Source organism: Equus asinus, chromosome 12, assembly GCF_041296235.1.
Source record: "Equus asinus isolate D_3611 breed Donkey chromosome 12, EquAss-T2T_v2, whole genome shotgun sequence".
NCBI lineage: Eukaryota > Metazoa > Chordata > Mammalia > Perissodactyla > Equidae > Equus > Equus asinus.
The window spans coordinates 68,260,713-68,284,390 of record NC_091801.1 but is presented as its reverse complement, the minus strand read 5'-3'; the positions used below and the strand labels follow the sequence as shown (position 1 = coordinate 68,284,390).

Below are 23,678 nucleotides of genomic sequence, written 5' to 3'. Positions count from 1 at the left end.
TATTGGAAAATACTTTTTAAAATTACAGTCTCAAAGGTTATGATACCCTCTTTATTCCATCTTTCTCTTTGAGGATAACTGATTTATATTAAGACTAAGAAGTCACTCTGCCTGGACCATATCCTGTCTTAGTGAACATTTGATGGTTGACTCTATCACAGCCCCTTGACTCTTTTTCCCTTCCTCTCAGCTATCCAAGTCTTTTATTTTATGCCTTTCAAAAGATTCAGCCAACAAGCTTACTTCATTGGTTCAGGAAATATATTGATTTTATGATAAACCTTTGTGGATATTAGGTATTTCTGATGTTTGCGTCTTACGCCTTTTTTTCCCTGTCGTCCTCCATCATGATTTCAGTTTTTCTCTATACTTTAGGCGGCGGCATGCAATCCACAGTAGTGACTCTACTTCATCTTCCTCTTCTGAAGATGAGCAGCACTTCGAGAGGCGAAGAAAAAGGAGCCGTAATAGAGCTATCAACAGGTAGGTCCCATAGTGATGCCTTTCAAAACTACCAGCTATTTTATTTAAGTGGTGAGAAAGCTGAATAATTGGGAAATAGGTACAGTTTGATTAAAGAATTACACAACAGTTTAGTGTGTAAACTTAGAATGACTTCTAGTTTGAGATCTACACTTGAAACTAATAACAAGACATATGTTTTCTTGCACAACCATTATCTGCCCAAAATGGTGTTTGGTAAACACTGACTTAAGGAGATAACTTTTTTTCATTTCAAATATTTTTTCTATTTATAATAATAATACTTTTTATTGTAGAACTGTTAAAGAATATTGAAGGGTTTGCTCATTTCAAAATTCCTTGTAGTATTAGTACATATATACTAATCAACTCATTTGATTTTCACAGTAATTATATGAAGAATAGGGCAAGGATTATTCCCATTTTACAGATGTGGGTAAGTGAATGAAAAGGCAGTGCTTGGATTCTAGTAATATAGCATTCTTAGGGTAGAAAATAATGCTTCATGAGGCAATTAGAACATGATAATTGAAGGGGCATGCGAACCAACTGTTTTTTGTATCTATTCTTCTATCATGTTAGATCTACCCTGTCCATTATGGTAGCCATTACCCACATGTGGCTCTTGAGCACTTGAAATGTACCTAGTCTGAATTGAGATACACTAAGTTTTTGTAAAAAAATACACTCTTGTGTTTCAAAGACTTAATACAAAAAAAGAGAATGTAAAATGTCTCAATTTCTAAAATACTGATTTTTCATGTTGATAATATTTTGGATATATTTGGACAAGTGAAATATTAAAATTAATTTTGCTTTTTTCTTTGTTTAGTGTGGCTAATAGAAAATTTAAAATTACCTTTTTTGCGTGTATTTCATTTCTATTGGACAGCAGAGGGTTAGATCATCCAAAAACTGTATACTTAGACAACTTGGATTTTTCTTTTCTTTCATTCATAGAAAACTTGCGGATTTTATATTATGAGGTTATATTTCTATGAAGAATTATTTAAGAAATACCCTTTATTTTTTTCCCCTGCTTTTTCTCCCCAAATCCCCCCAGTATATAGTTGTATATTTTAGTTGTGGGTCCTTCTAGTTGTGGCATGTGGGATGCTGCCTCAACGTGGCCTGATGAGCAGTGCCATGTCCGCACCCAGGATCTGAACTGGCGAAACCCTGGGCCACCGGAGCAGAGTGGCAAACCCAACCGCTTGGCCATGGGGCCTGCCCCAGAAATACCCTTTTAAAAACTGCAATTGAAAACTTGTCCATCTTACATTGCACAGTATAAATTCCTCATGGAACTTGGGGCTAGCAAGAATCGTCACTTGGGGTGAGCGTGGTATGCTTTTACTTGTGTTCAACTGCACCAGTCAGTCTTTGCTTAGTCATTCTGTTACAAATATCTTAATCTCTAACATAAGCACTTTTCGTTCTTCTGTCTATAAAACAAGCAGGCTCTTCTAGGTGTAGTCTTTGTAACCTACTGTAACTGTTTTGGAAAGTATTTGGAAAGTAGTGATTCATTCTTGCTTGAGAGGATTGATATGGATCCAAATGCTGGTGGACTATGAATATTTTGCTGAGAGGTATTGTAGCAGGTCTGGAGACACATTGCTTGGGCTTGATTCTTGGATCTGCACTTACTAGTTGTGTGACCTTGGGCATTTTAGTTAACCTTTCTGTGCCTCAGTTTTCTTTAAATAGGGGATATAATAATACCTACTTCATAAGACTGTTAGGAGAGTTTAATGAGTTAATACATGTAAAAGCACCTAAAACTAAAACAATGACTGGCAAGTGGTAAACTCTATATATGTTAGACACAGTCATTGTAATGAATGTTGATACTGTCTGCATTTTCAACCATGAAGTACTTTATCATGCTGTGGCATCTTGAAAACTGGTATTTTCATTTGATTGTGTATCTTTAATAATAAAGCTTCAGATATAAACATTTCTAATGCTTAAGTTGTCAACCTATGAACAAAATGAGAAAGTTGAATTATGTAATCTCAAGATCGCTCCAGTTGAAATTTAATTATTTTTTTAATTCTTAAGAAAAATGTCCGTATTCTAACATGGAATTTAGGGAGGAAGGTGAATTGATGGATGTTTTTTTAACAAAATCTTTTTTCAAATAGGTGCCTCCCACTAAATTTTCGGAAGGATGAATTAAAAGGAATTTATAAAGATCGAATGAAAATTGGAGCAAGCCTTGCTGATGTTGATCCAATGCAACTGGATTCTTCAGTGAGTACTGTTTTGAGATGTGTGCTTGAACTATAATATTGTTCTTTTTAGTTTAAAGTTAAAACAGAAGCCAATTATTTTATCAGAAACTTTGATCTTTACAGACTTTTTTTCCTTCTTTCTTTTTTTTTGAATCTTCAGACCACAACTAAAATACTCTTACTCAGTTGACTGTGTGCAGGTTGGGTATACTTGGGGATGAAGTGACATTTTAATCTTGACTCTAAATCCAAGAATGTCAGTGTTTCCCTTTCGTTACCAGGTACGATTTGATAGTGTTGGTGGCCTGTCTAATCATATTGCAGCTCTAAAAGAGATGGTGGTGTTTCCTTTACTTTATCCAGAAGTCTTTGAAAAATTCAAAATTCAACCTCCAAGGTAATTTAACTATGCATTTTATTTTAGCCAAAATTTGTGCTGTGCTACTATTGTCCAGAAAGATAATGCTTCTCTCTTGAAATTTTTCAGGTCTGCAGTAATTTGTTACACTTTTCCTGCAAGGTCCTGGGTGTTTTGAATATTTTTAGTTTCTCAGTGTTTAATAAGAATAGTGGTTTCAAAATTGGTTCTCCATGAAAAAAAATCATTCTCTGTGGCTTTTCATACATTTATTGAAATTCCTCCCATACATACTCTTTTTTTCTTTCATTTTAAAAATTTAGTTTTAAATTTGTATCAAAGTAGTATATGTGCATAATTTTAAAGATAAATAGTACTGTAAGTTTCACAAAGAAAAATGGTGGTGGTCCCTCCTCTACGCTTCTCCGTTTCGGTTTACACTTCTTAGAGCCAACTACTTTCAATCCTTTAACTGTTCTTTACATGTACATATCTAAATAATATGTTTATACTATAATTTCTGCTTTTTCTATTTTAGGCACAATCTGTAGACTTCTAACTCTGAATAGTGACTATTTGGCTCTTTTACTTACCCCATCTTTTACATTTACACATTTTTTTTTGCTTCCTCATACGCTCCCAATAGTTTATTTATACATATGTAAAATTGTTGAATCAGTTTTCAGTGTTTGCTTTATGACTGTGTAACTATTTCTTACAGTTAACCCATATGTAGTATATTGACTTACATTTCTTCTCTTTTACAACTCTCCTCTTTCCTCCTCAGCTTTAATACTTGTCTATTTTTTGTGGGTTTTTTTAAATTAGTTTTATATATACTTATCAATTCATCCACAAAGTCTTCGCTAGAACTATAAAACTCTTTTCTGTACAGTTAAACATATCAAGTAATCTGTTGGCTCCTTGTTTTTCTGGACACATCTTCCTCGGGCCTTTTTCTCCTGCTTCCATCAGGACTGGTTGCTCGTTGTCTTGTAGCACAACTAAGCCTTGGGACTTCCATCCCCATCATTATGGAATTACCTTTTATGTTGCTTTCAGTGCTGGGTTCCCTACTTCCTTGGTTCAAGTAAGACCTTCTTGGTTTATAGCTGTGTTTTGAAGGAGCACGTTCTAGAAATATCCTGAGAAAAAGAGTGCATGGGAAGTTATTTTTGTTTATTTTTGGCAGCAGTCCTATAACCTCACACTCTACTGATATGTCTTTTTCCTCTCCTCCACTTCACTGTGCTATACCTTTACAATCTGGAAACATGTCCTTGATTTCTGGGAAAGTTTTTGGTATCACTTCTTGAGGAATTTTTCCACTCCAATTTTTCTTTTCCCTCAATTCATGTCATTTGAATGTTGGACATTCTAGATTAATCTATTCTTCTTACCTTTTCTCTCTTGTTTTGGTCTCTCTTGATATTAAGTCAAGGCTTTCCTTAAGTGTCTAGTGATCCTTGACTCTCTGTTAATATTTAAGAGTGAAACATGTTTCTAAATCTCACTAGTAGGGTTTGTTAACTTGTAGGTCTCACCTTAGGGTAATTGGTGGGGCTGATTCTTTCACCAGAAGTCCTCAAAGTCAGTATCTAGGGGTGTTTTATCCCAGAGGTGAATCCTTCAGTCTCTGTCTGAAGCTTATGAAAGCCTGGCTGCCAGCGTTTTAGCAGAAGACCTGAGAAGTGTTAGTAGTCTCCACCATTAAGTATGGAGTTTTTAATTTAATTCCTGCAGTGTCTCATCTTGTTCTGTACCAGAAAGTGAGCTGTCCAAGCAAGTTACCTGCACAGGGTAGGGGAAGGGAATCAGGGTCGTCTCACTGTTCTTTAATAATGTCTTACTCCATTTTCCTGTTTTCAACCCCACCTTTCACTCCTGCCTTGAGATATGTTGCCTCTAAATTCTGTGAGGGATTTTGCAAATTAGCTTTCTTACTGGGGGCTTCTTTTTTTTAGATTTTTTGCTTTTTCGGGTCTGCTAAGGTCATCTGCATTCTAACTTGCAAAATTTTGTTGGGATATCTCAAGTGCTATCTCATTTTGTTCAGTTTGTTCATTTTATGCACTTAAGCAGAATTAAAGGGAAGAGCACAGACAAAACCATATACTCAATCTGTCATGTTTACCTGGAAGTCCACTCTTGAACTTTTATATCACCATAATTTATCCTCTTCCTTTTTCTTCCAGTTCTTATATGTTATTAACCCATTTTTTAAACCCTAGTCTCTGATTCCCTTTTCCTTATACAGCTTTTCTCCCTGCATCACCCTGTATGGAAATATTGATTTAAGTAAACTTTTTTAAATTAGTAAGCTTTTTTCCCTTTCCATTATAAAAGTTATGTAGTATAAATTAATCACAGTTAAACATTGGTGAATTTTAAAATTTTAAAGATCAGAAGCATATTAATATTAAATAATAGCATTTACTTCTTACAGGAAATGTTGGAAGTACCTAGTTAATTTAGTGAATTTGAAAGACACAACAAATTCCCCCAATTTTTTCTCTTCATTTCTCCTTTACAACATACATTACCCCCAGTAAAAATCAACTATATGGTAGTGTGAACCTGCCATTTTCATGTTATGTTCCCTTTCCATTTTAATGACTGAATAGTATTCCATTATGTGGATATATCACGTTTTATTAAATTGATTCTGCTCTTGCTGGCTATTTAGTTTTCATTATCACAAATGTTAACGTCATGAACATCTCATTGCTTCCTCTTTGTGTGAATCCTTAATTCCTCTTTAACATGGTCTCACAGGCCCCTGTGAGAGTGAGTGCGCACGTTCTGCTTTGGTGGCCTGGGGTTCGCCAGTTTGGATCCCGGGTGTGGACATGGCACCACTTGGCAAGCCATGCTGTGGTAGGCGTCCCACATATAAAGTAGATGTTAGCTCAGGGCCAGTCCTCCTCAACAAAAAGAGGAGGATTGGCAGCAGTTAGCTCAGGGCTAATCTTCCTCAAAAAAAAAAAAGTCTCACAAATAAGATTGTTAAAATCACTATGGTTTATTCCATTTGTTTGATTGTTTTCTTAAAAGTTGCTTTTGTGTGTGTGTGTGTTTACATTTGATTATGTCCATTTCTTCTTATTTTTTCTTTAATATTTCATTCTTAACTTTTAATGTATTTCATTCATCACTTGTGATGTTTTCCTGCTACTTTTATTTTGTCATTTCTGTTTTTCTGGGATATTCCTTAAGTGTTTCTTTTCAAGAGCAGTTATTTGATGATGTGAAATTGGTTATCAATTTCATATTACTTTGGTAGAATTTAACCCCTCACGTGTTCTATTTCTACAGCCTTTTTAAACTTCTACTGAGAGTTATGAGTATAGCCCATTTTCTCAGATTTATATCTTAAGAGTAGTGAATAACTTTGGAATATATGAAAAAGCTGTAGGTTATTCCATGGCAGTGATGTCACCAAAAATTATTTTAAATTATTTACATTGGCCTAGTCCCTATCACTCAACTACCATTTCTTTAAGTTCTCTCTTCTTTTATCTTACTTTCTCTCCTGTTCATTCCCAACATGTTTTCTTGCAAAACTTTTGGTATTACATTATTGATGCGGAAGACCGAAGACTGTAGATGAAATCTGCTCTTCTTTCCCCTGATAATGTTACAAAAGTAAACTATCAGCTCTTTTTAAGCATGACTTCTATGCAAGGTAAGGTAATATATGGGCATGATGAATTAATAAAAGACAGTATGTTTCAAATAAAGAGTTTTGTTTAGTTTCAATATTAATTTTGTGGTGTCAGTATTAATTCCCTGGTTTTAAGTTGTGCTTTGTGGATTGAAATGATATTTCCATTGTCTTATTTACTTTTTCATTCACTAATGAAGTGCATTCATGAAATTGGTTTCTCATTTTGTTTAAATAGTCTACTTTTTAATGTATAGCTAAAATAATACTTATTCTTTTACAGAGGTTGTTTATTTTATGGTCCACCTGGAACTGGAAAAACTCTGGTTGCTAGAGCACTGGCCAATGAGTGCAGTCAAGGGGATAAGAGAGTAGCATTTTTCATGAGGAAAGGTGCTGACTGTCTGAGTAAATGGGTAGGAGAGTCGGAAAGACAGCTACGATTGCTATTTGATCAGGTATGATATTAAAACTTATCTATATAGGTCTATAATCAATGTAGATGTAAGTATGTAAGGATTAGATACAGCCTGCACTTTATCACTTTTCATAGAAATAAACTCAGAAGAATTAGACCAAATATCTTTCTAGATTATTTTCTTTTGTATGTCAAGATAAGACTGACCTACGATGAACAGTTTTATAGTAAGAAGAGAAAGGAATAATTGGATCTAAGTTCTTTGGAGTCTTAGGTCCCATACCTAGAGAGCGAGTGATAGTCTCATACTTAGAGAGACAATAGTAGTGAGTTATGTCTCAATATGCAAACTGAAGATTAGTTCTGCCCTAGAGTGGCTTTCAATTTCATATCCCAGATTGTATTGACAGCACATTGTGAGATAATACATTCTAATCTACCGAGGCACATTGCTGCAGATGCTTTTAAATCTCTTTATGGAACTCACTGAGATTCTTTATTTTAACTTTACAGAAATAGATTTTTTTTAAAAAGCTGTAGCATCTTGCTAAATGTTTCCCCATCCTGACATGGAGGAATGCCATATCACTGTCTTCTATTCTTTGTCTTACTTTAACAGTTGGTGTTTTAGATATTTTTTGTGTCCCAAAAACTAAAGCTATATGAATTTTAAGGTATATAACCAGTAGAGTATGTATTTTGAATATTTCCAGTTGAAAATGCAAATAAAATTGAACTGTGTTAATATAATTTAGTCTGATCTTTAAACATAGTTCTTGAATTTACATTTAGATTTATAAGCTATAAATAAATGCTAGTAAGCAAGTTGGAATGAAAATGGATTAAAATGGTTTATAGTAAGTCTATATATTTGAAGTTTTTCATGATAATGTGCAATCACCGGACCTACTTTCTAGGCTTATCAGATGCGCCCATCAATTATTTTCTTTGATGAAATCGATGGTCTGGCTCCAGTACGGTCAAGCAGGCAAGATCAAATTCACAGGTAAAACTTGCTTGATGGCAGTTCTGCCTTTCTTCCTACATTCTGAACTATGTTGATGTTATATGAGGGATAGAATGTTAAATGGTAAAAGAAACTTTACGAACCAGTAGTTTCCCTTTTTTTGGTAGTAGAACCCCAGTATATAGTACAAAAAGAAAAAATGAATGTGTTCTGGGTGGCAGGATATTCTCAAGCACAGTATTAAAATGTTGGTTACAGATTTAACGTGTGATACAAACTTAAGTGCCCACAGTCCAATGAGGTAAGGCAAATAAAATGAGTGAGGCAGGCCAGTGGTGAGAGTGGGACTATGGTTGAGAATATGGCGGTGTGTCCAGTCATAAGAGCATAGCCAGTTGTTTCTAGCTCCAGCCTACTGTTGAAGTGCAGAAGCTGAGTCAGACTTGAAAAACAAACTTCCTCTCTTTCTTACACTTTATATTCAGATTTTTGTATGAAATATCTTTAAATGTTGCCAACAAATTTGGATATTTAAGACACTGTCTGAGCCCAGCAAAATATGTCTTAGCGCATTACTACTAGTTTAAGATTTTAATACTAGCCCAACCTCCTCATTTCAGGATGGGAAAATTACATCTTCCCTATGATAACCTGCTTACCCAAGGGAGCACTTCTCCTTAGTGGCACTGCCTTAACTTGAATTTAAATTACTTTTAATCCCAGTTCATCTTCACTTTTTCAGAGCTTCTTTTCAAATGGTCGTATGAATTGTCTGTAATTGTTTAATTAATTTGGGATACCCTAAAGCAAATGTTTGTGTGCCTTCATATATCCAGTATTGTTTGTTTATTGTAGATAATATAAAAGAGGAACAGCATATAATAATGTGAGTGATAGGGAGGTTCTGTCTTTTCCAACATCTAACAATATTTACTGTATTCTTGTGGCCTCCTTTGACTTGATGCTGTACAATTTTGTTTGTTGCTCTGAGTAAATTAAAATGTTAAGTAGTATGGTAAAAATAGCTATGTCTGTATGTGTCCACATTCCATCATCAGCCATACTGTATTCATGTGTTAATAGGGAGAAACAATTACAATACTGTCATCACTTTACAATCAAGTAATTGAGTACTTACTGTATTTTGGAACAGTTCTAAAGGAATTGGAGAAACTTTAGCAACAAAAATTATAGAGTAATTTTAGCAAGCACATGCCATCTCAAATACACACATATATATTTTTTTTTAAGAGAAACTTAGTGTACAAGTTTTTTCCCCCAAAGAATTTAAAAATCTCAGAGTAAACCTTGTTGTTAAACTCAGGCTTTTAGAAGGTAGCACTTTGAATGTGATTAAACCGTATTATCTTATTGTTAGTAATAATATTGTAGGATAATGCAAATAAGTAATTATGTGAATACATTAGAAAATAAGATTTTTAGTCTAAAAGGATCCAAATATAAAATAAGTTAAATTAAAACCCTAAAATCTTTATTTTGAATTGGAAATATAAGTATGAACTCATGATGAGGTTTTTTTTTAAAAGAAAAAATAATTTCTAGCTCTGGACACTAAAAAGGCCTAGAAGCAATCACAATCCGGTAAGCACTTCATACTCCTAGCACCCAGAATGTGATCCTTAAATAGTAGGACTCTTAGCAGAGATGGTGGATTGCAGAACTGAGGCAGGAAATAAAGACAAGCCTGGAACATCCTGTAATACATGGAAACAAGCAACTGAAGACTACTGGGGTCATATCAGAATGACATAGCCAATTTTGAGGGAGTTTCCACTGGCCAAAGATGGGGCAATTTGATCGTCAAAAATAATGATGACTGCAATAGATTGAAATGCATCAAATACATAAAAACTGTTAGTTTTTATTGATTTAAAAAAAAATTTGTCACTCCAGAAGTTGCTAAGATAGTGATTCATTACTCTGAAAATTGATAAAGGGAATGAATCAAGCATTTCTTTTTCCTGCCCTGTAACCATCATTTGGGGTAATTTAATAGTTGATGAAGTAACCTTGTTCTTTATAGGAAAATCACAGTTAATAAACAGAAAGGAAATCATTGAATTAGAAAATCACCATTTTGCAATACCTTATGAAATAGTGGCTTTGGACCTGTGGTTTTCCACTGGGAGTGATTTTGCCCCCAGGGGGCAAATGTCTGGAGACATTTTTGATTGTCACAACTGTTGAAGGGGGCCACAACTGGCATCTAGTGGGTGAAGACCAGGGATGCTGTTAAAACATCCTACAGTACAGAGGACAGCTCTCCACAACAAAGAATTTTCTGGCCAAAAATGTCAGTTGTGCCAAGGTTGAGAAACCCTGATCTAAGCAATAATTATTAATGATTGCTAAAACAGTAAGGTAAAAAGGTTGACAGTGAAGTTTATGATGAGTGGAGTAAGTTGATATAATGCCTCGCCTAAACCCAGCCACTGATCTTAAGTGAGAAACTGGTATTATTTGCCTCCTGAGATATACTTAGGAAGTACATGGTATCTTCCTATGAAATATGCTGTCCAAATAGTTTTAACCTACATCTAGAAGCTTGTAGAACTAACTACCATTTTACAGGGAATACGAAAATAGAGGCTAAGTTAAATGACCCCATCAGTAAAGAATCAGCCCAATCCAGAATGTGGGAAGGAAGTTCTATGAAACAAATGACCCCATTTCTTCAACAAAGAAATGGCATGGAGGAAGAAAGAAATGAGGGAGGTGTGCTGGGAACTGTTACAGATCTGAGGGACGTTTGACTAAGTGCAGTGTGTACATCTTTGCTCGAACAAATCAAATATAAAAATATAATTAGGGAAAACTGGATATTCGGTGAAATTAAGGAATTATTGTCATTTACATTGGTATCATTGTAATGTGGGAGTTTTTTAGCATTATCTCAGAAATACATACATGAAGTACTTAACATGAAATATTTATGGATTAAATGATCTTTCTTAGTGTTTTTGTTTCAAGCTAGTGGGTAAAGACATAAAAAAATATTGTTAATTGTTGAAACTGGGTGATGAAGGTGTGGAGACCATTTTACTACTCTCCATGGTAAAAAAATTTTAAATGTAATTAAAATCCTTTATTTTTATGCTTTATGTATATTTTATTTTATTTTGGGGTCCTTTGATAATGTGTACACAATGGAACATTTTATAATTTTTAGATACTGTTTGTCTACTCAGTACTTACTGGTATTTTTTTGATGTATCCTTGTTTGGGAACTCTCAAGTTCCTTTGTGAAATGGTTTCCAGGATTTATTTTTGGCATTCTAAAGACCATCTGTGTTTTCTATTGATTTACTCTCTACATGCTATTTAGTATGTTATTTTACAGATTTTTTTTTTTAATCCATTGAAAGTTGTGGGATGCACTAAGAAAATTCATTCACATGTTTAATGTATTAAATCTTACTAAAAGAAGAAATGATACATTCAAGATTCAGTTGATTAATCTCTTCTCTCTTATTTTTAAATTTAGTTCTATTGTTTCCACCCTGCTAGCTCTTATGGATGGACTGGACAGCAGAGGAGAAATTGTGGTCATTGGTGCTACCAACAGACTGGATTCTATTGATCCTGCTTTACGAAGGCCTGGTCGCTTTGACAGAGAATTCCTTTTCAGCCTACCTGATAAAGATGTAAGAATTTAACATCACTCAAATTTTAACAAAATATGTTGCCTTTATCATGAAAAAGTCTTGGTACAGTGAAAATTTGAAGATTGTGTTTTGTATGTTCTGAAGCAAAGCTGTATGATTAATATCCAAACATGTTTGTATGTATTTTTAGGGAGGCATTACTTTATTTAAAGAGAAGAAAAGAACTCAGATGGTTTCTTATTCTTTTCTTTAAATAAAATAATGCCTCCCTAAAAATGCTCTTAAAATTCTTTCAGTTTGAGCACAGCCTTTGGATGTTAATCATACAACTTTATTTTGCTTCAGAGCATATGACGTAATGAACAGTCAGTCCTTAGTCAACTTGTTAGCTTTGGCTTTTTCATGGGTACCACCATATAATCCTCCCCAGCTATTTTAAAGCCACTTAATCTTTTGAGAACCAAGCAGGAAAATATGGGTAGAGCTGTCAGTACTCTTTAAAACAATTCTTCTTATGTACCAGAATGAACAATAGTTGAGTAGTTATTTAATTTCTCTCATTCACATTTATGATGAATAGAACTCGAGCACTATAAATGTAAATCTGTTTAACATAAATTCTTTAAACTCTTAAAAATACATCTTTTTTTTCATTTTTACCATTTCATATTTCTGTTTATATTAGGTATTGATTTCTTTACAATTTTAGGTAAAATATTTTAAATTGAAATTCTAATCTGAATACCACTTTATTATAGATATAAAAAGTGAAATTGTTTTTGTATGTAGGCTCGAAAAGAAATTCTGAAGATTCACACAAGGGATTGGAATCCTAAACCACTGGACGTATTTCTAGAAGAACTAGCAGAAAACTGTGTTGGTAAACATTGCTTTAAGCATTAAAAAGAAATATTATTTGCGTTTTAAAGATGAAACAAGTTGTAGTCTTGCAAGATTATATTTGTTTCTCATCTCATATTTGTGACATGTTTTCTTCTTAAAAAATCCCAGATATCGAATAGAGGTATTTGACAGATTGGCTATCAGGGAACTTGGAGAGCAAAGTAGACAATAAAAATAATAGCTGTCTTTGCTCTTTACATTTTTCTGATCATCTCATTAAGTATTCTACCTATGTTCTTTCAAGTAATTCTCACATCATTCCTGTGAAGTACATAGCATTATCCCCATTTTACAGATGTTGAAAATTGCTGAGAAATCATAAATGATTCTCCAAAGATCACCCATCTGGTAAATGACAAACTGGAATTTGAACCTACTCTGTCTGATTTTAAAATTCTTGCTCTTAGCCCCATGCTGTACTTAATGCTTGTAAATTTCACTCACAAAAGTTGATCTCTTGATGGTTATTACCACCATATAAGTTCATTGGGTGCATGAGGGATTTTAGCTTTATTACTCCTAAATATTTTGCTACTATATTGCTATGCTGATTTTCAATTTTATTTTAACCATGGTTATGCTAATAGGGTAGTGGTTTACTTTTTACCATTTTTGTGGTTGCCTTGAATAGGATACTGTGGTGCAGATATTAAGTCGATATGCTCTGAGGCTGCTTTATGTGCTCTACGTCGCCGCTACCCACAGATATATACCACTAGTGAGAAACTGCAGTTGGATCTCTCGTCAATTAATATCTCAGCTAAGGATTTTGAGGTAGCCATGCACAAGATGATACCAGCCTCCCAAAGAGCTGTGACATCACCTGGGCAGGCACTGTCCACCATTGTGAAACCGCTCCTGCAAGGCACTGTTCACAAGATCCTCGAAGCCCTGCAGAGAGTATTTCCACATGCAGAAATCAGAACAAATAAAGCATTAGACTCAGGTATGAAACTTGGGTGCCCATTTAGTTTTCATTATCAGTAAAGCTAAATCTTTTATACATCGCTGAAGTGTTTCTTCTTTTTTAATTTAATTTTTATTGAGTTGATAGGTTACAATCTTGTGGAATTTCAGTTGTACATTATTGTCTCTCAGTCGTGTTGTAGGTGCAACCCTTCACCCTTTGTGCCCACCCCCCACCCGACCTTTCCCCTCGTAGCCACTAATTTGTTCTCTTTGTCTACATGTTTAAATTCCTTATATGAGTGGAGTCATAGAGATTGTCCTTCTCCAGCTGGCTTATTGCACTTAACATAATTCCCTCAAGGTCCATCCATGTTGTTGCAAATGGGACAATTCTGTTTTTCATGGCTGAGTAGTATTCCATTGTATATATATACCACATCTTCTTTATCCAGTCATCTGTTGATGGGCACTTAGGTTGCTTCCACATCTTGGCTATTGTAAATAATGCTGCAATGAACATTGGGGTGCATGGGACTTTTGGAATTACTGACTTCAAGCTCTTTGGATAGATACCCAGTAGTGGGATAGCTGGATCGTATGGTAGTTCTATTTTTAATTTTTTGAGGAATCTCCATGCTGTTTTCCATAGTGGCTGCACTAGTTTGCATTCCCACCAGCAGTGTGTGAGGGTTCCTTTTTCTCCACAACTTCTCCAACATTTGTTACCATTGTTTTAGTTATTTTTGTCATTCTGATGGGTGTAAGGTGATATCTTAGTATAGTTTTGATTTGCATTTCCCTGATGATCAGCAATGATGAACATCTTTTCATGTGCCTATTGGCCATCCATATATCTTTGGAGAAATGTCTGTTCATGTCTCCTTTCCATTTTATGATCGGGTTGTTTGATTTTTTGTTGTTGAGTTGTGTGAGTTCTTTATATATTATGGATATTAACCCTTTGTTGGATGTATGACTTGCAAATATTTTTTCCCAGTTAGTGGGTTGTGTTTTTGTTTCAATCCTGTTTTCCTTTGCCTTGAAGAAGCTCTTTAGTCTGATGATGTCCCATTTGTTTATTCTTTCTGTTGTTTCCCTTCTCTGAGAAGACATGGTGTCCAAAAAGATCCTTTTAATACTGATGTCAAAGAGTGTACTGCCTACATTTTCTTCTAGGAGCCTTCTGGTTCCAGGTCTCACCTTTAGGTCTTTGATCCAGTTTATTTTGGTGAATGGTGAAAAAGAATGCTCAATTTTCATTCTTTTACATGTGGCTTTCCAGTTTTCCCAGCACCATTTGTTGAAAAGACTTTCTTTTCTCCATTGTAGGCCCTCAGCTCCTTTGTCAAAGATTAGCTGTCTGTAGATGTGTGGTTTATTTCTGGGCTTTCAATTCTGTTCCATTGATCTGTGCACCTGTTTTTGTACCAGTACCATGCTGTTTTGATTACTGTAGTTTTGTAGTATGTTTTGAAGTCAGGGATTGTGGTGCCTCCACCTTTGTTCTTTTTTCTCAGGATTGCTTTAGCAATTCGGGGTCTTTTGTTGCCCCATATGAATTTTAGGATTCTTTGTTCCATTTCTGTAAAGAATGTCGTTGTGATTCTGAATGGGATTGTGTTGAATCTGTAGATTGCTTTAGGTAGAATGAATATTTTAGCTATGTTTATTCTTTCAATCCATGTACATGGAATGTCTTTCCATCTCTTTATGTCGTCATCCATTTCTTTCAGAAAAGCCTTGTAATTTTCGTTGTATAGGTCTTTCACTTCGTTAGTTAAATTCACCCTGAGGTATTTTATTCTTTTTGTTGCGATTGTGAATGGTATTGTGTTCTTGAGTTCTTTTTCTGTTAGCTCGTTATTAGAGTATAGAAATGCTACTGATTTGTGTAAATTGATTTTATACCCTGCAACTTTGCTGTAGTTGTTGATTACTTCTAAAAGTTTTCCAATGGATTCTTTGGGGTTTTCTGTATATAAGATCATGTTGACTGCAAACAATGAGAGTTTCACTTTTTACCTCCCTATTTGGATTCCTTTTATTCCTTTTTCTTTCCTAATTGCTCTGGCCAAAACCTCCAGTACTGTATTAAATAAGAGTGGTGATAGAGGGCATCCTTGTCTCGTGCCTGTTTTCAGGGGGATGGCGCTCAGTTTTTGCCCATTGAGTATGATGTTGGCTGTGGATTTGTCATATATGGCCTTTATTATGTTGAGGTAGTTCCCTTCTATCCCCATTTTGTTCAGAGTTTTTATCATAAATGGCTGTTGGATCTTGTCAAATGCTTTCTCTGTATCTATTGAGATGATCATGTGGTTTTTATTCCTCAATTTGTTGATGTGGTGTATCACGTTGATTGATTTGTAGATGTTGAACCATCCCTGTGTCCCTTGTATGAATCCCACTTGATCATGATGTATGATCCTTTTGATGAATTGCTGAGTTCGCGTTGCCAAAATTTTGTTGAGAATTCTTGCATCTGTGTTCATCAGCGATATTGGCCTGTAGTTCTCATTTTGAGTGCTGTCCTTGTCAGGCTTTGGTATCAGCATGATGTTGGCCTCGTAGAATGTGTTAGGAAGTGTTCCATCCTCCCTAATTTTTTGGAATAGCTGGAAAAGGATAGGTATTAAATCCTCTCTGAAAGTTTGGTAGAATTCTCCGGGAAAGCCATCTAGTCCTAGGGTTTTATTCTTTGGGATGCTTTTGATTGCTGTTTCAATCTCTTTCTTTGTGATTGGTCTGTTCAAATTGTCTGCTTCTTCTTGACTAAGCTTTGGGAGACTGTAGGAGTCCAAGAATGTATCCATTTCCTCTAGGTTATCCATTTTGTTGGCATATAGTTTTTCATAATATTCTCTTATAATCCGTTTTATTTCTGCAGAGTCTGTTGTTATTTCTCCTCTTTCATTTCTGATTTTGTTTATTTGAGCTTTCTCTCTTTTTTTCTTTGTAAGTCTGGTTAGGGGTTTGTCAATTTTATTTATCTTCTCAAAGAACCAGCTCTTTGTTTCATTGATTCTTTCTACTGCCTATTTTGTTTCAATAGCATTTATTTCTGCTCTGATCTTTTATTATTTCTCTCCTTCTGCTGACTTTGGGCTGTATGTTCTTCTTTCTCTAAGTCAATTAGGTGTAGTTTAAGATTGCTTATTTGGGATTTTTCTTGTTTGTTAAGATGTGTCTGTATTGCAATGAATTTTTCTCTTAATACAGCTTTTGCTGTATCCCATGTGAGTTGGTATGGCATGTTATCATTTTCATTTTTCTCCAGGTATTTTTTGATTTCTTCTTTAATTTCTTCAATGATCCATTGCTTGTACAATAGCATATTGTTTAGTCTCCACATCTTTGTGCCTTTCTCAGCTTTTTTCTTGTAATTAATTTCTAGCTTTACAGCATTATGATCGGAGAAGATGCTTGTTATTATTTCAATTTTTTTAAATTTGTAGAGGCTTGCCTTGTTTCCCGACATATGGTCTATCCTTGAGAATGTTCCATGCGCGCTTGAGAAGAATGTGTATTCTGCTGTTTTTGGATGAAGTGTTCTATATATGTTGATTAAGTCCAACTGTTTTGGCTTTTTGTTTAGCTCCACTGTTTCCTTGTTGATTTTCTGTCTGGATGATCTGTCCATTGATGTGAGTGGGGTTTAGGTTTGTTAATTGTTGCTTTATGAACTTTGGGGCTCCTGTGTTTGGTGCATAGATATTTATAAGCTTTATTTCTTGTTGATGAAGTGTCCATTTAATCATTATATATTGGCCCTCTATGTCTCTTTACCTGCCTTATCTTGAAATCTGTTTTGTCTGATATAAGTATTGCGACACCTGCTTTCTTTTGTTTGCTATTAGCTTTGGAGTATTGTCTTCCACCCCTTCACTCTGAGCCTGTGTTTGTCCTTGGAGCTGAGGTGCGTTTCCTGGAGGCAACAGATTGTTTGATCTTGTTCTTTAATCCATTTTGCCACTCTGTCTTTTTATTGGAGAGTTAAATCCGTTTACATTGAGGGTGATTATTGATGCATGAGGGCTTAATGCTGTCATTCTGTCGCTCATTTTCCGGTTTTCCTGTGTTTACTTTGTTTCTTGTCCTGTGTGTTTTAGCCTACCCATTGACTTCTGCAATTTCTTATGCTGGGTTTCTTAGGTTTTTCCTTATTTATGTTTTGTGTCTGTGTTCTGTTTTTTAGTTTAGTGGCTACCCTGAAGTTTGTATTCAGAATCTGCTGTATAACATAGTCCTTTTTCTAGTGGTCTCTTACTTCCTTAGCCTAAACTGATTCAGTCCCTTTCCTCCTCCCCTCCTAAATTATTATTTTCATCTCTTATTCCAACTTGTGTTGTGAGTTTGTGGTCAGAGTGATAAGATTGTCTTTGCTTTGGTGATTTTCCTTCCCTTTATCCTAATGCTATAGTTGAATATTTGCTATACTACTCTGATTCTATGTATTTGTCTCCCCACTCTGTGTTTTGTGACCCCTTTCTCCCTTTTTTTCTTTTTTCAGGTATGAGGGCCTTCTTGAGGATTTCTTGTGGTGGAGGTCTTGTGGCTACGAAGTCCCTTAGCTTTTGTTTGTCTGGAAAAGATTTAATTTCTCTGTCATATCTGAAGGATATTTTTTCCTGGATAGATTATTCTTGGCTGAAGATTTTTATCTTTTAATGTTTTGAATATGTCATTCCAATCTCTGCTAGCTTGTAAGGTTTCTGTAGAGAAATCTGCTGAAAATCTGATGGGGGTTCCTTTGTAGGTTATTTTCTTCTGCCTTCTTGCTCTGAGTATTCTTTCTTCATCATTCATTTTTGGCATTTTTACCACTATATGCCTTGCAGTGGGTCTTTTTACATTGGCAAATCTAGGAGATCTGAAATCTTCCTCCACACATATTTCTCTCTGAATCCCTAGATTTGGAAAGTTGTCCTTTATTATTTCGTTGAGCACACTTTCTGCTCCATTTTCCTTTTCTATGCCCTCAGGAATACCGATAATTCTTAAGTTGCATTTTCTCATTGAGTCAGCTATTTCTTAGAGATTTTCTTCAGTTTTTTAAATTCTTAGTTCTCTTTCTTCCTCTATCTGGAGCCATTCAGTCTGTCTTCGATTATGCTAATTTGCTCCTCAATGGTGTCTACAAGGGCATTCAGGGAATCTGTATTCTCTGTTATCTGATCCGTTGTATTTTTCATCTCTAGTATTTCTGATTGATTCTTCTTCATAGTTTCAATCTCTTTTGTGAAGTAACTCCTTGACTTGTGTCTCTATATTTCCCTTTACCTCATTGAGTTTTTTGATGATAGCTATTCTGAATTCATTGTCATTTAGTTTACCTATTTCCAAGTCCTCAGGACATACTTTTGTGTTTTTATTGTTTTCCTTCTGGTCTGGAGCTTTTATAAATTGCTGGATGGTAGAGGAGTGGTTTTTGTGCATAATGCTATTATTCGGTTGCAGTTACAGCCTGTTGCCACTAGATAGGGGTTGAGAGCACGTGTTCTGAGCCCTCTGACTTCAGCCGCAATGGCGGCGCACAGCGCAGGTTGGGGGACGAGGGGCACTTTCTCTTGCACGCCGACCTGCATTCCGATCAGCACTCGCTCTCTGGTTTCCCAGGGCCCTGGCTTGATAGGGTCCTCCCACGCAAAAGCTTTCCCTCGTTAGAGGGTTTCCACTGCATGGGCCTGTGGGAGTCCTGGACAATCCCGCGGATGTGCAGCCCCTCCCCCACTCCTTCCCTCATGGAACCTCCGGCAGCAGGGATCCCAGGCTCTAGGGGAGGGAGCGAAATTCTCTCTTACCCCGTTCCAGCTCCTCTGAGGCCAGCTCCAGCCTCTCCGCCATCCGTCGTTTGGCTGCTGTGGGTCTCTGATGATTTCCGTGCTATTAGGATTTTTTTGTTGGAATGCGGTTGTTCCTTTCGGTTGTACTTTGGAGGGGAGAGAGTCCCAGGTGAGCTCACTCCACCATGTCGCTGACGTCACTCCCCTGAAGTGTTTCTTTATAAAGAGCCTCTTAAAAGGAATTTGGGGGCCTGGCCTGGTGGCACAGTGGTTAATTTTGCACATTCTGCTTCGGCAGCCCGGGGTTCGCCAGTTCAGATCCCAGGTGCGGACATGGCACTGCTTGGCAAGCCATGATGTGGTAGGAGTCCACATATAATGTAGAGGAAGATGGGCACAGATGTTAGCTCAGGGCTAGTCTTCCTCAGCAAAAAGAGGAGGATTGGCGGCAGATGATAGCTCAGGGCTAATCCTCCTCAATAAAAAATGAAAGGAATTTGGTCATGCTTTGCCTGGATATTTGAAGGAAATTTACTTCACAGATTGCCTTTAACTTAATCTATTTTAAGTTTGGAATGCATTTTTATATTTATTTGTTATTCATATCTACACAAATATTTTTGATCCTTAAAATACAAATTTATCGAGGTACACTGATTTGCTAACTGAAGTATTCAAGATTTGGTTTGCAATCCTGAAAAGTTACTAATATACAATTTTTTTGTTTTATAGATATTTCTTGTCCTCTGCTAGAAAGTGACTTGGCATACAGTGATGATGATGTTTCATCAGTATATGAAAATGGACTTTCTCAAAAATCCTTTAATAAGCCTAAAGAGAATTTTAATTTTCTTCATTTGAATAGGTACATTTCCCTTGGAAATAAATATATTTTTTGGTGTGTAAATTCCCTAAAACTAAATGAGGTGGTGGTTGAAAAGACAAAAGATGCCAACTAATCTGCTGTTTTTTTTAACTTATCAGAAATTTTGTTGTTGTTACAGTTGTCACTATAGTAGAAATTACACTGTATAAAGTATTCCTATACACTGTATAAAGTATTCCTAAAAATCTGTGGAGGTTGATTGTTTCCGAAAACCGTCTCAACTGTGCTGTTATGATTGGCTGGCTGTGTAATCAAAACTTTTGACTTATGAAAGTTCATAATTGGTAATTTGGGAGGAAAATGTAAACCTCTGTTTTTTCTAAAACATACTCTATTTCTCATTTCTTTCAGAAATGCTTGTTATCAGCCTATGTCTTTTCGACCAAGAATATTGATAGTGGGAGAACCAGGATTTGGGCAGGGTTCTCATTTGGCACCAGCTGTCATCCATGCTTTGGAAAAATTTGCAGTATATACATTAGACATTCCTGTTCTTTTTGGAGTCAGTGCCACGTCTCCTGAAGAAACGTGTGCCCAGGTAATTTATTGTTGTCCAGACAAATAAGCTGTAAGACAAAGCAGTCTTCTCGAGGCAGAATCTAGAATTGCTGCATTCTTTTTGTTCTGTGTTTTTTTGTCTTTCTAACTTCAGGTTTATAAAATGGAACTATGCATTATTGCTTAGACATTAAAGAGTATGGGTTTTAATTCCATTTACACCACTTAACATCTGTGTGACTTTAGGAAAGTTATTAGATCTCTCTGCCTTGTTTTCCGCGTTTGCAAGATGGAGATAATAATAGTGCTTATCTTGTGTGGCTGTTGTGAGAATTAAATGAGTGAAGTACTTAAAATAGTGACTGCTCTGTTTTAAGTACTCAGATATTCTGCTGCTTCTGTGTTTGCTATTTTTATATTTATATTTAACCTTGGTTACCACAACAGAAAAGTCTTGTAGATTTCTTGAGCTGTTTTCTAATTGCTTGAAGCAATTATGTTTTCCTAAATATGAGACTTGCACAAAACATTCAAAAATAAAATCGTGGGAATCCAATGTTACTACAATAATTTAAAAAAAAAATTTTTAATAAATAAATAAAAATAAGATTGTGGGATTGAGGGAAGCATTTTGAAAACTTGAGGACTTTATATGATAATTTTGGAAAGTAAAACATTGTTCCAGACTAATAAAGCTAGCGTTACTTATGTGTTGACTCTTTAACTGAATGTAATTTTTTTTCTCTACTAGATGATTCGTGAAGCTAAGAGAACTGCACCAAGTATAGTGTATGTTCCTCATATTCACTTGTGGTGGGAAATAGTTGGACCAACACTCAAAGCCACATTTACCACGTTATTACAGAATATTCCTTCATTTGCTCCAGTTTTACTACTTGCAACTTCTGACAAACCCCATTGTGCTCTGCCAGAAGAGGTAGTTTATGGGGAAGAAAATCATTATACTTTAAAAAGAGAGTTATTCATACCAAAGTAATAAGAACTTATTGTAAAAGTTCCAAGTGCTACAAAAGTGAATAAAATGATAAGGAAGAGTTTTCTTATCAAAGATACCATTGTTAACTTTTGGTATATGTGCTTATTGGGCAGGATGGTGTGTATATAAGTGTATGCATATAATAAGGCTACATTATCAGTTTTTTTCTCTTACAAAAATAGGATTGTATGATGCATATTATTCTGCAGTTTGCTTTATATATTTTATGTATTTTCTAATTCGTAAGTCACATTCTTTTTTAAGAGTAGCATGGCTTTTTCCATTGTCTTGATGTACTGTAATTTATTTATTCAAATCCTTGTTCATAGGTATTTTGTTTTCCAGGTTTTTTCTATTGAACTGCTACAGTGAGCATCCTTGGCTTATAATTTCTATGAGCATTACTATGTGAATTTTTCTAGCATCTCTTCCTAAAAGTGGAATAACTGCAGCTTAGTCAAAGAGTGTGCACATTTAAAATTTTTGACAGTATCATTACTGTCCTACTTAGATGACTACCAATGACGACAAAAGTTCATGCTGCTTCTGTCTAGAATACTCTTCTCCTAGATATTCGCCTGGCATAATCCTTTTTTTCTCAGGTCTCTGCCCAGATCACCTCAGAGAGGCCTTCCCTGATCAGTTTCTCAATTATAGCAATAGCTCCTCTGCCCATCACTCTCTTTTCCCTTACTCTGCATTGTTTTTATTACTACCTGCCATTAAATATTAATTTGTTTGACTCTGTCTCTCCTAGCAGAATGTAAAGTACATGAAGTCAGGGACTTTCTTTTCTACCTCTCTGTCCCCACAGCACATAGGAAGCAGATATTAGGCTTCTGTGGCTTTTTTTAAATGAGTGAATTTAATACTTTTTTCCATAGCTTTGACAAAATTGTTTTACAGTTTTTAGAATAGTAGTAGGAAGATAAATTCAAATGTTTTCTTAAAGAACTATCTATTGAGTGTTTATTCTGTGCTGTGCATGGTTCTAGGCACTGGGAATATAGCAGTGAACAATGTAGACAAGAATTCATAGCCTCTTAGGGCTTACATTTTAGTTGAGGGGGAAACAAACAAAAATAAATAAAATATATAATACTAACCTATGCTATGGAGAAAAATTTAACTAAACAGTGCCAGAAGAGTGCGGTAGGGCCACAGTGTTTAATAGGCTAGGTAAGGCCTCACTAAGAAAATGGTATTTGAGCAAAGACCTGAAAAAGGTAAGGCAGGGTCCTATTTGAGTATCTGAAGGACAAAGGTTCCTGACTGAGGAAAAATAAGTGCAAAGGCCCTGAAGCAAAATTGTGTTGGGTCTGTTGGAAAAATAGCAAGAAGGCTAGGATGGCTAGAATGAGTGAAGGGCAGAGGAGAAGGAAATGAGGTCTCAGAGTTATCAAAAGACCAGGTTATGTCCCTGATCACTCTGTTTTAGTAGTTGATTGTGAATTATTCCTGTAAGTTGAATACGCTGAGAAATGAACAATAAGTATATGTTACAGACTCTTAGGGTGGGAAGGGGTCTTAAAGGTTTCTAGTTTAATTAATCATCTAGTTCAGGACTCTCCTTTATGTGGATATCCCACCTTTGTGGAAACACTTTCTTCACTATTCACTTTGTTAGCTCTGACTCCTAAAAAATCAGCTTATTTTGAGAGGCTTCCAATGCTTAATCTCTGTTTGTTTCCAGGTACTATATGAAACCTGCCTAATCTGTCATTCTTTGTATATTTGAATATTCTTTTATGTTCATTTCTCTCTACCCACTCTGACCCAAGCTTCTTTACACTAAACATTTCTTCTATGATATGCTATATTCCTTAAGGTTGTTAATACAATGGAAGTTTATTTCTTACCCACTTAACAATACTAGGCAGGTGAGTAGATTGGCAGGTCTGCTCTCCCCCATGCAGTCATTCAGACACTCGAACTGAGAGAGCGTTCTC

General features: G+C 35.5%; 1 protein-coding gene and 1 long non-coding RNA gene across 4 annotated transcripts in view; one reads left to right on the top strand and one right to left on the bottom strand.

The window, feature by feature from the left end:
* ATAD2 (ATPase family AAA domain containing 2) overlaps positions 1-23,678 on the top strand; it is a 66,645-nt gene that overhangs the window by 26,395 nt on the left and 16,572 nt on the right. For both annotated transcript variants that reach the window (XM_044743772.2, XM_044743774.2), the window contains exons 9-19: positions 376-483; positions 2,631-2,739; positions 3,002-3,117; positions 7,026-7,200; positions 8,078-8,166; positions 11,633-11,792; positions 12,543-12,633; positions 13,288-13,602; positions 20,081-20,213; positions 20,586-20,772; positions 21,484-21,669. In XM_044743772.2, coding sequence (XP_044599707.1) covers positions 376-483; positions 2,631-2,739; positions 3,002-3,117; positions 7,026-7,200; positions 8,078-8,166; positions 11,633-11,792; positions 12,543-12,633; positions 13,288-13,602; positions 20,081-20,213; positions 20,586-20,772; positions 21,484-21,669 — 1,669 coding nt within the window. The remainder of the gene's footprint in view (positions 1-375; positions 484-2,630; positions 2,740-3,001; positions 3,118-7,025; positions 7,201-8,077; positions 8,167-11,632; positions 11,793-12,542; positions 12,634-13,287; positions 13,603-20,080; positions 20,214-20,585; positions 20,773-21,483; positions 21,670-23,678) is intronic.
* Positions 3,406-23,678, bottom strand: part of LOC123275720 (uncharacterized) — a 50,788-nt gene continuing 30,515 nt past the window's right edge. Inside the window, exon 3 of one of the 2 annotated variants that reach the window (XR_011493329.1) lies at positions 3,406-4,223. This is a non-coding gene — a long non-coding RNA (uncharacterized lncRNA). The remainder of the gene's footprint in view (positions 4,224-23,678) is intronic. The other variant, XR_011493330.1, reaches the window with a different exon arrangement.